A 16,606-nucleotide genomic window follows, 5' to 3' on the forward strand; every position below is an offset into this window, starting at 1 on the left:
ACCACTTTTCTGCATATTAACAGCTTCATGCTAGTAGACATAGTGGACTTATATGAATTGGCTATGATAAAAGACTGTCACACTTAGAACATGTGTTTTTGTTACCATGATGTGTTGCAGTTTATAATTTTGTGGAGTGTTAAATGGCAGAACGTGGAAATATACTTTTTTCATGTTCAGGGCTAGGGCATGAACTTGTATTCCACATGCAAAATTTTTGCATATGTTGCCTAGCACAAAGAGGTCAATCTTTTTGGCCTGTTGGTAGTACCATGATATAAATGTTAACAATAAATAATGATCAAGTGAATAAGACTTTGCTTGAGTGAGAGTTTGAAGGATCTGACCCTTTAGGTCACAAGTAAAATAATTTTATCTACTTGTTACCTAACGGATATTTTATACATTACTAAACCACTACAGAATTTTTCTAGACTGGGGGTTTCTGCTCAAAACAGGTCTAGGATTATACTATCAGCAGTGTAAAGGCCAGGAATAAGGTACGTTAGCAGATGTGTGCGAAGGCTACTGAGCACCTGCCGACACTCAAACTACTGGAACCAGAGCCATTAGCCTCTGAAGCTCAGAGCAGTTCTGATGAATTACTTCATAGATTTATTAAATTATTTTAAAACCTGTCAAAGTTATCACATCTAAATTTTTAATATAAGTGAAATAGAAGGACTTCTTTTATTTTATTATTAACATAGAACTCAGTGGAAACAAAATTAATAACAAATGACAATATAATAAATAGCTTACGTAAAACAAATTTATTCTGTTTTAGTGTATTGTTAATTATTATGATTATTATTATTATTATTTTAAGTGGACTACAATTGGAATTTGTAGAATTTGAATCTGGTAAATAATTAAGCAGGCATTACAATTTTTTATATTAAAAATTGTTTATCCATGCCACTTTTAAAAATCTTCTTTCAACAGAGAATTCTTGAATTGGAAAGTTCCCTTGCAAAGTATTCACAAGATGACAAAAGACAATTGGAGGAACTAAGTACTTTGATAGAGTCTGAAAAAAACAAGTACAATAAAGAAATCACTGTAATGGTTGAAAAGCACAGGGAAGAGCTAGAAAATGTGAAGCAGCAGGAGGAAGAACTTTGGACAGAAAAACTTCAAATCTTAAAGCAACAGCAACAGTCCACAATAGAGAAATTGAGAGAGAAACATGAGCAAGAAATGGATATAATGTTGAAAGAAAAAGAGACAGTTTTCCGTGCACACGTAGAAGAGATGAATGCAAAAACATTAGAAAAGCTTGATGTGAAACAAACAGAGCTAGAAGCATTATCTTTTGAGTTATCAGAAACACTGCAAATACGTCATGACCTAGAACAAGAGCGCTTTGTATTGAAAGATGGTGTAGATAAAATAAAGCAGGAGTCTGAGACAAAACTGGAACAACAGAGAAAGCAGTACCAGGAAAAAATTGACATGATGGTTAAAGAGCATGACATATCTGTCCAAGGAATTCAGAAGGCACACACAGAAGAAACTAACCAACTCAAGGTACAGCTGGAAGAAAAAGAAAAGCATCTGGAGGAATTAAAAGCACAAGAACATAAACTAAAGGAATCACTTGAAATATCTGAAGCCGAACTTAAGCAAGTGTCCGCTAAACTAGGAGACCTCTGTCAGTCACACCAAAATAACTCCAGTGAGCAGGCAAGGGTTTATGAAGGACAGTTAACAGAGCTGCAACAAAAATTGACAAATATGGAAGCTGAAAAATCACATCTTAAAGAACAGATTGTAAGAGCTGAATCACAGCTGAATGAAGTTAGGACTGAATTAGATACTTACATATCCCAGGTACGTGACTTGAGGCAGCAGCTGGAAGAGCAGAGCAGTGAAAACATGCAGAAAATAACCTCTCTAAAGCAACAGTATGAATCTCAACTGAAAGATCTCAGTACAGAGACTGATCAGGCAAAGAGAGATTTGGTTGAGAGAGAAAATCAACTGGAACAGCTAAAAAAGCAGCAGAATCAACAAGTGGAAGAGCTCAGACAGAAATTATCAGCTAAAGAGGAGAGAATTAGTGCTTTACAAATTGAATATGAAAATAGTTTAAAAGATCAAGGAACCAAAATGGAAAAAATCAAACAAACAGCAAAAGAGATGCAAGAAATGTTCAAGAGGAAACTTTCAGAACAAGAAGCTAAACTGAAAAAAGAATTTGAAAACAAGCAGTTGGAGTTCAGTCAGAAAGAGAAACATTTCAATGCAAAAATGCTGGAAATGGCGCATGCCAGCTCAGCTGGAATAAATGATGCTGTGTCAAAACCGGAAATGAATCAGAAGGAGCAGCTAGAAAGTCTCGCGGACGCTCATAGGCGGGAACTAGAAGAAGTTGCACAAACATGGGGGAAAAAACTCAATCAGCAGGTTGAAGAGCTCAAGGAAAAGCACGAAATGGAACTACATAAAAAAGAGAAGGAAGTTGGAGACCTGAAGCAGAAGCTAGCCACCTTCAGTGCTGAGAAAGAAGAGACTAACATAGAGATCACTCGGCTGACGGAAGAACAAGTGAAGAGAGACGAATCTTGGAATGAATTGCAAGAACAACTAAAGCAGTTATTGGCACAGGTGAACACCTTGTCACAAAGTGAAACTGATCTCAAAGCACAGCTTGAAAAACTAGAAGATGACCTCAGTCATTCTCTGAAGGACAGGGCTGTACTACAGGAACAGCTCAGGGAGCAGAAAACAATGGAAGAAAAATACAAGATAAAAGTTACGGAACTGACAGACATGCTGAAATCATCTGATGAAAAACTCCAAATTCTGGAATCCTCACATTGTAAAGAACGTGAGGATTACGAGAAAAAACTAGAGGATAAACATTTGGCGAATCAGCAAAAACAAATTGAATTTGAGAGGTTGTCAAGCGAACTAGCAACACAGCTAGATATTTACTGGAAGGAAGCTGACACTTTATTGCAAACTAAAACCAATGAAGTAATTGAAAAATGTACTGAAAAAATTAATTTAGTAATCTCCAGAATTGCACATTGTCAACATCAAACTACAAAAATTAAAAAAGCGATATTAATTAAAAACTGTAAAATTCCTGAGCTAGAAACACAGCTTAGACAAATAACAGACCATCAGACTACAGTAAGCAGCTCTTTGCAGGAGTCAACACAACAGTTACAAGATAAGGAAAATGTAATTATACTCATGAAAGCTGACATTGAAAGACTTGTAACAGAAAAGGAGCTGTTGCAAAAAGAAGGAGGGCATCAGCAACAGGCTGCAACAGAGAAGGAAACTTGTATCACACAGTTAAGGAAAGAATTATCTGAAAATATTAATGTTGTCACTTCAATGAGAGAGGAGCTTAAGGAAAAAGAATCTGAGATCTGTGCTCTCAACAAGCTTGTGAATGAACTAAATGTCAAACTTGAAAACAGCATAGGTTTAACAGAAAAAGAAGCAGCCATATCTTTGTTAAGCAAGCAACACCAAGAGGATCAGCTGCAATTATTGAATCAGGTCCAGGAATTATCTTCCAGGGTTGAGTCACTGAGTCAAGAAAAAGCATCAGCTTTGGAACAGGTAGACCACTGGATGAACAAACTGTCAGAATGGAAGAAAAAAGCACAGTTAAGGTTTACCCAGAATCACAATACTATTAAAGAATTACAAAGCAAGCTTGAATTAAATAATATCCAAGTTGGTGGAAAGGATGAAGAGATAAATCAACTTAAGGAGGAGCTGGGTAAGCAAAGCAGGAATTTAGATAGTTTGAAAGATGTAATGGAACAAAAGCAGAGGAGAAGGGAAAAGCAAGAGGGAAAATTAACTGCAGAGTTAAAAATCCAAACAGCGAGAATTACTGAGCTAGAGGAACACATTGCTCGGAAAACAGCAGAAAATGATTCTTTAATGGAAGAACTTAAAAGGCACAACCAGCAAAGAGACACTGAGCAAAAAGAGCTTGTTCAGCAACTTCAGCAGGCTGAGGTTGTAGTTGTCGAAAAGGACAACAGGTTGAAGGAGGCAGAAGAAAAGGTGCTAAGTCTTGAAAAGCAAATGGATTCAATGAAAGCCGAACTCGATACAAAGCAGAGAGAATTTGAACAAATGAAAACTGCAATGATGAAAAGCAAAGAAGGAGAGTTGAAGATGCTGGAAGATAGGATGAATGCAGAAAACACTACTAAATTAGCAGACCTGAAAAAAAAGGCGGAACAAAAAATAGCTTCTGTTAAGAAGCAGTTGACCTCTCAAATGGAAGAAAAAGAACAACAGTTTAAACTAGCTATGGAAAATCAGTTAAAAGATTTAGAACAAAAAATGCAGGAAAGAGAGGCCAAAATTATGGATTTAGAAGAAAAAAACAGATTAATAAGAGATTCAGCAGACTTGGAAAGGGAAAGAGAAATGATGCAAAAAGTAGAAAATGAAAAAGCTTCCTTAGAGCAAGAAAAAGCCAGTGTGCTAGAGAACGTACGACAGATGTATGAAGAGAAAATAAGTGAAATACAAAAAGTCTTAATAGATAAGGATGGAGTATTGAAGAAGTATGAGAACGAGCAACAAGAAAGTAAGGACTCTAAGCTGAAAATGAAAAACGAACAAGAGGAACTCTTAAAAAAATTGGAATGTACTGAGAAAAAGCTAAAAGAAGAACAATCTGTGATTGAAAGGCTCCAGAAGGAAATAGAGGAAAAAAATAAGAAATATTCTTTGTTGCTGGATCAACACACACAAGATGGTGATGACTTAGCAAGCATCAGAGAAGAATTAAAAGCCCAAGTACAAAAACATTATGATATGGAAAATGTGATTGGAGACTTCCAGAAACAGTTTCAAGAAAAGAATAAACTGACTCAGTCTTTAGAGCAGAAGATAAGAGAGTTGGAGGATGATATAATAAAGAAGAAAGAAGCATGTAAGATTGAGATGGCAGAGGTATCTTTGAAATATGAAGAAAAATTGCAAGGTCTCCAGCAGCAGTTGGATGAAAGAAATAGACAGCTGAAAGTTTTTGAAGAAAATGCAGAAGAAAAGACTAGATCTGATTTGGAGCTGCAGAAATTACTTGGTGATATGCAGATTCAGCAAAAGGACTTGCAAGCTAAACTGGAGGAGGCTGAGACAGAGAAGCAAAAACTGCGCAAAGAAATAAGCAAGGTGCAGAAGGATTTGCGTACTTTGCGGAAGGAGCATCAGCAGGAACTGGATATAATGAAGAAGGAATTTTTAGAAGAAACGGAACAGAAAATCAGGTATCTTCCGTATTCCTTAGTCCATTAAACTCTTTTTTTTCTTTTAAACATGATCTTTAGTCACTTTAACCTGAAGATGAATACGTATATTTTTAAGCTTACTTTATACCAGTAAAATAGCGATTAATATTTTACTAAGGATTTATTTAAAAAAAAAAAAAGTAATTGAAAGTAATCCTTCATGAACAAGTGAAAAAATAAGTTTGAGTTCGTAAACCAAAGAAAAGTACAGTATTTTGCAAAACAACCATATTTATCACTCTTGGTTTGGGCTCAGTAATGTTTTTTGAAGCTTTCCTATACAACTTACTCCTGGTGGAATTCTCCAACAAAAAAATAAAAATTCTGCGCACAATATTTTAAAATTCTGCATATTTTATTTTGTCAAAATAACACAATATAATCACACTAATTTCAGTTATTTTTGTTCATTTACACCTCTACCCTGATATAACACGACCTGCTATAACACGAATTCGGATATAATGCTGTAAAGCAGTGCTCCGGAGGTGAGAGGGTACGCTGTGCACTCCAGCAGATCAAAGCAAGTTCGATATAACGTGGTTTCACCTATAACGCAGTAAGATTTTTTGGCTCCCGAGGACAGTGTTATATCGGAGTAGAGGTGTATGTCAAAATACCTGTCAGCGAGTATGTCTGTAACAATACAGACAACAAAAAAAGATTCAGGAAATGTTTTTTGACAAATAGATTCCCTACTAGGCATATTAATACACAACTATGAGTAATAATTAACTTAAACTACAATACAGAACTGTATTTCCTGCACCCCTCAGCAGCAGTGCAAAGGCTTGGGAGAGTCAGGGGTAGTGGAGGAGCTGAGGGAGAGGAAAGTAAATTGCTGGGAAGGAGCCTGGGTGTGAACTTGGAGGGTTGTTGGGTGTTGGTGGGAAAAGTATGGAACAGGTTTTTTTGAGAGGATGCAGGGAGGGATTGTTATGGAGCTTCCCCTGCAAAGCCTGGCTAACCCCTAACCTCTCCTATTCAGTCAGGCACATCTGCCCCTGTCCCCTCACCCAACCTCTCCCCTGTCCCTGTGTAGCTCTGCATCCCCTTCCCCATCACCAGGTGTCTCTGTGCCCTCACCCAGCCACTCCGTGTAACTGTGTAGCTCTGCACCCCAGTCCCCATGTGGCCCTGTGTCTCCACTCCCATTCAGCCCCTGCCCCAGTCTGTCCCCCCCACTAGCCTTTATGAGCCCCTGTCTGACCCTCCCAGCAGCCTCATGGTGTCTGTCTCTCCATAGCCCCTGTCTCCTGCGAAGGCAGCTCTCTCTTCCCTCGCTGGTGGGGAGCTGCAGTTTTGCTCTATCACCACATTGCCCTTTGTTGGGAAAAAGGTGGAACTGTAGCAACATTTTGGCAGAAGGTTTTTTTTGCACAACAAATTAGAAATCTGCAGGGCTCATTAATTATGCATGCGTGCAGTAGCGCAGAATTCCCCCAGGAGTAACAAGTGCCTCTCAATACGCAGCTTAAAATATACACACAGTTTTAATTTCCTCAAAATGGAGAATGGGGAAAGGATATTAAGAAAACATGTACTCTGCCTAAATCTTCTTAAGTATCAACTATGGGCCTAAATTTGCAAAAGTAATGTGATTTTTGGATGCTTCATCTACCTTCTGAAAGGTTTCCCACCTTTAAGGTGCCTCAGGTTGTACCCAAAATCCAGTTGAAAATTCAGGCAGTGGACTTCAAAGAAAGAGGTACAAGCTGGTTAAAAAAAACCCCAAAACTTCTGTGTTTGTGTGTGTGCACTTGTGTGTCATAAAAACATGGTATACTGTTGAGAGCGCTAACAGTTTCTCAACCCAGGCTTTGTCTAATAATGCTATCTACATGCAGAGCATTCCTGTCTTGATCTTCTCAGAGCAAAAGTCCCATGACTCATTTTTATTGGTCTCTTCCATCTTGGCAAAACACTTGGGCCTTCCAGGTGCATCCTATAGGAAAGGAGCAAATAGCCTCCCTGGGCCCCAGGGAATTAATCCCAATGCCAACCTTCCCCTCAGTGTAAAACCATGCTTAAGTAAGAGTCTTGGAGAAACTCTAAACTACTTTTGATCTTTCCTTTATACACTTCAGATCAGTAATGAATTTCTTGACTTTTTTTGTGCTGTTGTACAGAATTGAACAGGAAGATATTGAACTAAAGCACAACTCCACCTTAAAGCAGTTGATGAGGGAGTTTAATACTCAGCTGGCTCAAAAGGAAAGGGAATTGGAAACAGCTGTACATGAAACTATCAGTAAGTGAAATGTTGTTCTTGTAATCTGTATGGATTTGTTGTTTTGTTTGTTACAAATAAAAATTGTCGAATTTGTCGAACTTTCATAGGGTCAGTTTCATATGGGTATCATAGAGGAGGAAGAGTCACAGATCTGAGTAGTAGCCATTGTTGTGTGAAATTAGCCCTTCCCAGAGAGCTGAAAACCAGGTCAGGAAAACCCCCCTGCTTCTGCAGTGGTGAATTTTATTCTTGCTTAGGGAGCAATTGTAAAGCTTATAAGACAGGGGTCGGCAACCTTTCAGAAGTGGTGTGCCGAGTCTTCATGTATACACTCTAATTTAAGGCTTCGCTTTCCAATAATACATTTTAACGTTTTTTTAGAAGGTCTCTCTGTAAGTGTATAACTACTGTTATATGTAAAGTAAACAAGGTTTTCAAAATCTTTCAGAAGCTTTATTTAAAATTAAATTAAAATGCAGATCTTATTAGTTTAGTGTGGTCCTTGCCCTTGCTTTTCCTTGCTGAGTTTTCCAGTGTCTAGTGGCATGTATTTGGATACTTTAAGCTGCACACAGGCTTCTGAGTGATCAGTTGTTAACCGGCTGGAACCCCAGATCGGCAGCTGGGGTGAGTGGAGCTGGCGGCTGGTAGTGCTGAGCAGGGCCAGAGGCCTGGACCCTGTTTGGCAGGGGCCTGCGCTGGAACTCCAGCCAGAAGCAAGGTGAGCAGGGCTGCGGCGGGGTTTTGGCGATGGGCTGAGCATCTCCATTTGCCCCCGCTCTGGGGTTTCATCCGCTGGGTCCTGCCAGCCGGGGTCTCAGCCCACTGCCAGCCTGGGGTTCCTTCACCCAGGCCAGCAGCGGGTGCTGAATGGGACTGGCGGCGGGACCCTGGGTGGCAAGGGGCCAGCAGCAGAAACCCCAGTGCAGTGGTGAGCTGAGTGGCTCAGCCCACCCCACTCTGGGGTTTTGACCGCTGGCTCCTGCCAGCCAGGGTCTCATCCTGCTGCCAGCCTAGGGTTCCTTCCCCCACGCAGCAGCGGGTGCTGAGTGGGACCCCATCTGGCAAGGGACCAGCAGCGGGAATCCCAGAACGGTGGCGATCTGAGTGGCTCAGCCTGCCCCGTGTGCCATCAAAAATCGGCTCGGCGTGCATACCGTAGGTTGCCGACCCCTGTTATAAGATGTACACTGGAAACTATGTATTTTTGCATCTGTTCTTTCTTATACCCAGAGATTGGGTTCCCTAGCTGTTGCTGTGGACTGCTGCACCCTCCAGTGTATAAGACACCTCACTTGTGCATAGTTAACTAGCTCTTTAGGAATTTCTACAGGTAAATTGTAAGTATGTGAGATGATTTGTATGCTGTTACATGAGATGGAAGTCAAAGGACAGTAATAGTATTTGGTTGTTGAGTTTGCATTTTAAAACTTGTGTGTTCAGTACAACAAACTTATAACAGGCATTAGACCAGGGTTTCTGACTGTAGCCTTTGATTGCATTTGTTTAAGAAAATGTATATTTGATTTTGAATTGGAAATTCACCCTGTGGCTCTTAGCGCTGAGAGTCAGTCTAACCTGTACCAGCTGAAAATGGTTCCAAAACCATGTGCTCCAGCTGGGAATAGCTGGAGCACAATATGCTTCTTCATCTACACCTTGTCTGTCCCTGTGCCTAAAACTGTGAGGGGAGGGGGAAGCACAGTAACTGGCTATTCTGGCTCTGTGTTTGCTAGAGATGCCCTTGTACCTGGGGAGATGAGACAGGGAATTGCAGGTGTTTTCTGCTCCCTCATGCCGGCACAATAGGGCATCTAGATTCAGTCTAGGACATGGAACTAAAACTGCTACAGTGGCACTCATGGATGATATCCTGTCAATGGATAGAGGGCAGACATCTGTTCTTCTCCTCTTGTACCGCTCTCTAGCATTCAGCGCTGTTGACTATGAGATACCACTGTCCTATCCAAGAGGGGTGGCAAGAGTCCAGGGTAATATGTTTAAATGGTTGGGTGTATCCCTAGAGGGACACACCCAACGAGTAATGATGGGAAACTCCACCTCCATCACTAGACCATTCACTTATGGAGTCTCAGAAGGATCAGTTGTCTCTCTAGTCCTTCTCAACATCTACATGCACCCACAAGTTGAACTGGTTGTACCAAGTGGACTCAAATGCCAGCACTCGGTAGGTGAGCCATGCAGCTCTACCTATCCTTTACCACATATGGCCATACCACTACCACCAAGATGGTCCAGTGTTTGGACAAGATAGCTCGTGAATGTAGAACAACTGGCTGAAGCTGAATCCAAGCAAGACATCAGTGAGGCTGGTATTTTGAAGAGTTTACAGCTATAGTACAGTCTCCTTTGGTTGAAGGTACACACTCTCACAGTTGGTCAGCTAAGTCTTTAGTTTAGGAGTGGTTCTGGATTCTTTGCTGATGCAAAGGTCTTGTATAGCAGCATTCGTGGGTAACACTTTTGACCATCTCTGGTTAGCTAGGAAAATCTGTTCCATCCTGGTGGATAAAGACCTGACCTCAGTTATTCTTGCCTTCATCACCTCTTGGCTGGACTGGAACAATCGGATATACCTGGGCACAAAGACTACAATGCTTAGGAAACTCCCAACTAGTACAGAATGCTGCAGCGCTTCTCCTCAGCAATACAAGCTACCGTGAGCATAACAAACTTGTCCTCTGCTCTCTATGCTGTCTTCCCATAGAATATCAAGTCAAGTTCAAGGTCTCAGTCCTTATTTTCAAGGCTCTCCATGGCCTGGGTCCAGGATAGTTTTAAGACCACCTAAAGCCCTGGGATGAAGAGCATGTCGACAACTTAATTCCCTGGAACAGAGGAACTCTTTAACAAAAGTAAAATTCATCTGTGTGAGAGAACTTTCTCGGGACCAGTCCTGGACTGTGGAGTGAACTTCCTAAGGACCATCACAAACCTCACTGCCTTTTGATTGAAATACAAAGCACACTTCTTTGACTTTGTCTTCTCTAACATAAATACATGTATATATGTAAAAAAAAAAAAATCCTCTGTCAAAACAAAGACACCATAGGGATAAGAGAACAAACATGCAGCAGATATTAGTCACGTTGCTTAATGCACAGCTGGAAGGCAGTCAGTTACTGTGATCGTGTGCATGGGATAAAAACCTACATAGTATGGTAGCACTGAATCTGCTGCTAAGTATTGTGACCTTTCACTTTCTTGAAATCTGTTTGGCCCTCAGGCTGAAAAAGAGAGACACCACTCCTTTTAGACCATGTTTAGCGTGAATTGTTTGACTTCCTTGATTTTTGCCTCTTGAAAGATTTTTTTTCATACACCTTTATAGAAGTGTCTTCAAATCTTACTTTTTAATCCTGTTCATAATGTGATGTTGTTTTATATTTGTTAAAATATAGCTACCTAATCAGTTGTGATATTTCTTGACTTTTTTAAAAAACAGGTAAAGCCCAGGATGTGGAAACTGAACTGATAGAAACCCATCATGCAGAGACAACACAGTTGCATAGAAAAATTGCTGAAAAAGATGACGATCTAAAAAGAACTGTAAAAAAGTATGAAGAGATCCTTGAGGTATCTTTCCTGAGAGTGATCTGATTCAGTACATTTCAATATAATTCTGTTTTTTAAACTTCCCAATGGGTCCTTTTAGGCAAACATTTTAATCTTTATAGGAGAGTTTTAAAAACACATTATTATATAAATTCTTTTTATGGGTTTAATATTTCAGATTAAATTTTTTTGTTTAGATCTAAATATTGCCCTGCAGTGTTTGCACTTAAAATCTTTCTGCATTTTGCTAGTCCATGAGAATCTCAGGATAAACCTGGCTAGACACAAAAATAAGGCTAGTTTGCTTTTAGTGCCCAACTGAGATCTTGATCCAGCAGCAAAGTCCATAAACTCCAGAGCCCAAGTAAGTTACTCAGGGCTCTGCTTAGTGTTGGGGTGGCTTCTGACAGCTTATCTACTCAGTAGCCTCCAAGACCTTATCCACTCAGCTCAACTCCAAACTTTATTGGCATACAATCAAGCTACTCTTGAGTTGAACAGGCTCAAGCATAGTGGGTGGGTACCAGACATAATACACATCCAAGGTTACACAGAAATCCCCTTCATTTATATACACATTACACTCATATTCACTATACATTGCATTACATGTTTTGGGACTGGTTTGGTTATTTTACAGGAACCAATCCCTATACAACATACTCTGTCCACTTGCTGTACATGTTCTTGGACTTAGTAAATGGTTCCCTGGGTGTCTGCCCCCCACCCCATCTTTGCTAGCTCAGACCTTGTCTGTTAGCTTAGTGACCTATTTACTTATCTTGGCACAAACATTCTGTTTTCAGCCTTCTGATCTAGTCCCCTCCCTAATCCTGTCTACCAAAAATGAGGCCTAACTATGTTTACTTACTCATGTCAAGCCAGGCCTACACTTTAGGTTTAAAGGTCTGCACACACATCTAAGTGTAAGAGCAGTTTCCAAAGTGAAATGCAGAAAGTAAATAAATAGCATGAAGTAGCATGAAGTTTTAAAAGGAGTCAAGTTTAATAATCAAAGGTGGTGTTGGTTGCATAGTAGCAATTAAAAAACATAAATGGTTTTGTCCTGTTCGTGTTCCTTCAGTGACCGATGTGAAGGACTGCATATCAGGCAAAGTTAAGAGGACTATGTTGTATTTTAAAAATAGAAAGGAATCTAAGGGCAGAGGACCATATTCTGATTTTATACCTCATGCATCCTGAAGAGTTCAGTGGACGGGCCAAGTGTGTAAGGCAGGGTAGAATTTGGCCCAGAATCGCTTTCCCTGATTTCATTTTCTAGTTTATAACAATAAAGTTAATCCCTTTGTTTCGTAATTCTAATTGTGTGTTTTGGGAGAATTCCCCTTTTTTTTTCATCCACTCTCTTGTATGGTTTAGATGCAACAAATCCTCAATTTTGGCAGGAGGTTAGACTAGATGACCCTTGCAGTCCCTTCTAACCCTGTTTTTATATAACTTTTTGCGTCTAGGGCTTTACTTTCAATGTCTGCATAGAGCTTCCTCAATGTTTTTAAAATTCCTTTTGTTAAAATTTCTCTCAGGTTTCTGGCATGCATTGTTCCTATCATGTTTTGGTATTCACACTATTTTGATTCCTGTGCAGTTGAAATAAATGAAGAATATAAAGAGCTTTGTGTAGCTCGAAGGCTTGTCTCTTTCACCAACAGAAGTTGTTCCAGTAAAAGATATTAACGCACCCATCCTGTCTCTTTAATATCCTGGGACCAACAGAGCTATAACACTGCAAACATGAATTTTACATATCCATCTCTTCTTTTTCATGAATTTTATAGTAATGATGAGTACCAATAGTGTATACAACAGAGCAGATGTTAGAGAAAACTACAAAAAACTGTTTGTCTCTATGTGTTCCAGATCTTAACATCCTCACTTCCAGGCAGCATGGTTTTGCTGTATTTAGCGCTTGAAAGTTAGCTTCCATTACTTTGTTAGCAAACACTTTATTCATTGGTTCTATCTTGCTTCTTAGATCACTTTTTAAAAAGTAATCATAGATCAGCAAAATATTAGGTGGGGAATGTGTTGACTCTAAGATCTCTTCTTGGAATAGGAAATATGGCTATCTAATTAACTTTATAATAGGGAGGAAATGACTGTCCATTATTGCCCATCCATATACTCATTTATTAAATCATGATTTGAACAACAAATTTCATATCAACTTTCTTTCAGTATAAAAATGTGCAGTGTTCTTTAACAGCTATACATGTTATGGTATAAAGACTAAATAAGTTACATTGTTTACTCCTTATAAACTATTGTAGAACTATTATGTGTGCTTCTTCCTATATAAATCTGTGATTACCTTTTTAAAACTAGTTAGAGAAATTCAGTAATCTCAATAAAGATTGTAATTTGACATCTGGACATCATAGGAGACAAAGAAATAGATCAGTCTACTAAACTTTTTATGATTTTATTTACTTTTTATTCTGGCATTTTTCATCAGGTATCTCCTTATCTTTAATGAGAAATACTGCATGATAAAGGATTTATGAAAGTCCCCCAAATGTGAGGATTTACAAGTCAGTGGTGGTCTATAATTTGTGTTCTGTGATCTTCAAAACACAAACTAAAATATCTCATTAGAGGAAAAATTGAATGTTGCACTAGTTAGGTTAATCTAGATTTATGTGAGAGTTAAAAATGAAGGATCTTGTTTAACGTGTGTAATCTTTCATCTGTCATCATGCCTCCCATGTGCATATAGTGCAGGCTTTATGGTTAAGATTTGGGAAATTACAATTTTATTGATGTCTTCATCTATCGTCATTATGAAATCAGAATAGAATCTGGTTTATATATTGCCAAAGTACAGCTGGTGCTTTACAGAACAGTAAGACTACAGTGTAGGCTGTGTGGCATGCACTAGAACCAAAGTCCCACTCTTGGTGACACTGACTGGGCCCAAAGGTTTGGAACACCAAGACATTTGAAAGCCAGTGCAGCTGTCGGAGATGCCAGAGAGCAGATCTAAATTGCAGTGCCAACTTCCTGCTGCTTTCTCTGCAGCAGATTTGGTCAGGATTTTCCTCCTGTCTTCTTTGGGCTTGTCTACATGTGGAAACTGACTGGCTATTCTATAATGATTATTTTACCTATTCTGGTTTAACTCCCCTGTGTGGATGCTCTCTATTGTGGAATAAAAGTGACTTTATTCTGTAATAATTGCTCCATTAATTTTTCTGCAATAAAGTCTTTTTTATTCTGGAATAGTGTCCACATGAGGGAGTTATACTGACATAGGTATAGCTGAATACATTATTCCACTTAGCTGTGCTGGTCAGTTTCCCTCTGTAGGCAAATCCTCAGTCTATCCCCAAAGAAGCTCTTGGCTTCTGCTTTAGCATCTCTTCAATGCTACTTTATTAGGTACTTCTGGGGATGGATAAAATGTCATAATTTTCAGGTATACTATTCAAACCAATTTTTAATATTTTATTAACATGGGTTGTAATGTTTTCTGTAAATTTGGTTTCAAGACCATTAGTATTGCTTTGTGTACTGTTTATATGAAAACAAATTCAGTATGAAACAAAGACTAAATCACTTAATGTATCTGGATCTATGGCAAATCCAGTGAATTTAGATTAATCACGAAAAGCACAGCTCAGAGTTGTGGGGGAGGGGCAGCACTGATTTTGTTCTACTCTGCTGTGCTATTAGCAGTACTCAGGAAAAAATATTGTAAGGGTATGCATAAGCAGTAGCTATTCAGTGAGGTATGGGTTTTATAACTTTCAGCAGCAGAAGGCTAGTTTATATTGTTTTGGGGAAATGGAGGGTGGTTGTTTTTTGTTTGTCTGGTGCACAGAGCCAAGGAGGTTATAGTTATATGAGAGTAGATAAAATTGGAGATGTAAACTTGATCGTTGCCCTTTACTAAATAAAATAGACTTAAATATTTGCAGTATCTCTTTTCCCTCTCCAGAAATTTCTGATCACTGCTGCTAGTTGCAATTTTAGAATTAAGATAGATCCAGTGTGCTCTACTTTATCTCTTTTTGAAAGAGGCGATACTGTGAAAACATATAGCTATGCTAAAAAGCCACCATCACTCCATCCCAACCTCAGTTTCTTTCAGCCATACAATTTCTCTGATCCTAATACCTTTTCTCCTTGCCTACGCTCTCAACTTTATGTTGCTAGGAGCAACTCTGCACTTTCCAGTGCCATACTACTAATTCTTTTAAATATGGATGCTCCTTTCATCAGTAAAAGCAGCAAAGAATTCTGTGGCACCTTATAGACTAACAGACGTTTTGGAGCGTGAGCTTTCGTGGGTGAATACCCACTTCGTCAGATGCAGGTAGTGGAAATTTCCAGGGGGAGGTATATATGTGCTAGCTAGCAAGCAAGCTAGAGATAACGAGGTTAGTTCATACTCAATCAGGGAGGATGGAGCCCTGTTCTAGCAGTTGAGGAAAACCAAGGAGGAGAAACTGGTTCTGTAATTGGCAAGCCATTCACAGTCTTGTTTAGTCCAGAGCTGATGGTCAAATTTGCAGATGAACTGAACTCAACGCAGTCTTTTGAAGCTGCCTGAAGTTTTTTTGCTGCAGGATGGCCACCTTAAGGTCTGCTAGTGTGAAGTGCTCTCCTACAGGTTTTTGTATATTGCCATTCCTGATATCTGATTTGTGTCCATTTATCCTTTTCCGTAGTGACTGTCCAGTTTGGCCGATGTACATAGCAGAGGGGCATGGCTGGCATATAATGGCGTATATTACATTGGTGGACGCAGGTTAATAACCAGTGATAGGCTGATCTGGTTAGTCCTGTATGGGTCGCGCGTTAGAAATTCGACCGATTGGGCATCGAGTTGTTGCATTGGATTGGTTCCTGAGCAGAACTGATGTACGTGTGCAGTTCTGCGGTGAGAATCGCGTCAGGTTGGCAACGGTTCTGTTGGCAAGAGTGCTGCCAACCCAAGACCTGTAAAGTGTGATCATTGCCAGGATATGTAATCCCCGATGAGCTTGAGGGTTAGCTGGCGTAGCGCCATGTAGTCCTTTGTTTCTTCGTTTTGTCTGGCATAGAGGCTCTGGTACACGTCCGCTCTTGAGCGTCCTAATTCTCCTGCGGGTAGTAGCGTGAAATGGCTGGTAGATGAGGTTGCCGCTGTCTGAGGTTAGAGGCAGATGCGCTTGTACCTCACGTGCTTGTAACAAGATCGCGTCCCACAAACCTCGTGCAAATAATGATCGTCACAGTAAACACCACCTATATCAAACTCCGACCACTAATGCCAACCTCAGCCTCCACTCACCCCGGACACATCACACACCAACCATCACAGTTGGACTATCAACCGCCCCATCCGATAGCAATGGAAAATCCCCACATACACTCAACTGAGTCTGGGCAGGCCAATGCCTGCCCAAGACAACCTGGCCCAGTCGACGGGCGTAGTAAAACAAAACGAGATTAGCATACAACGTAAAAAAACAGAGAACCATATCTTCGAAACCAACTAACTGGCACAAACAAACAT

General features: G+C 39.8%; 1 protein-coding gene across 4 annotated transcripts in view; it reads left to right on the forward strand.

The window, feature by feature from the left end:
- GOLGA4 (golgin A4) overlaps window positions 1–16,606 on the forward strand; it is a 123,220-nt gene that overhangs the window by 69,380 nt on the left and 37,234 nt on the right. For all 4 annotated transcript variants that reach the window (XM_075062570.1, XM_032793185.2, XM_075062571.1 and 1 more), the window contains 3 exons: window positions 946–5,258; window positions 7,409–7,530; window positions 10,979–11,109. In XM_075062570.1, the coding sequence (XP_074918671.1) occupies window positions 946–5,258; window positions 7,409–7,530; window positions 10,979–11,109 (4,566 nt within the window). The remainder of the gene's footprint in view (window positions 1–945; window positions 5,259–7,408; window positions 7,531–10,978; window positions 11,110–16,606) is intronic.

Source organism: Chelonoidis abingdonii, chromosome 2, assembly GCF_003597395.2.
Source record: "Chelonoidis abingdonii isolate Lonesome George chromosome 2, CheloAbing_2.0, whole genome shotgun sequence".
Taxonomy (NCBI): Eukaryota; Metazoa; Chordata; order Testudines; family Testudinidae; genus Chelonoidis; species Chelonoidis abingdonii.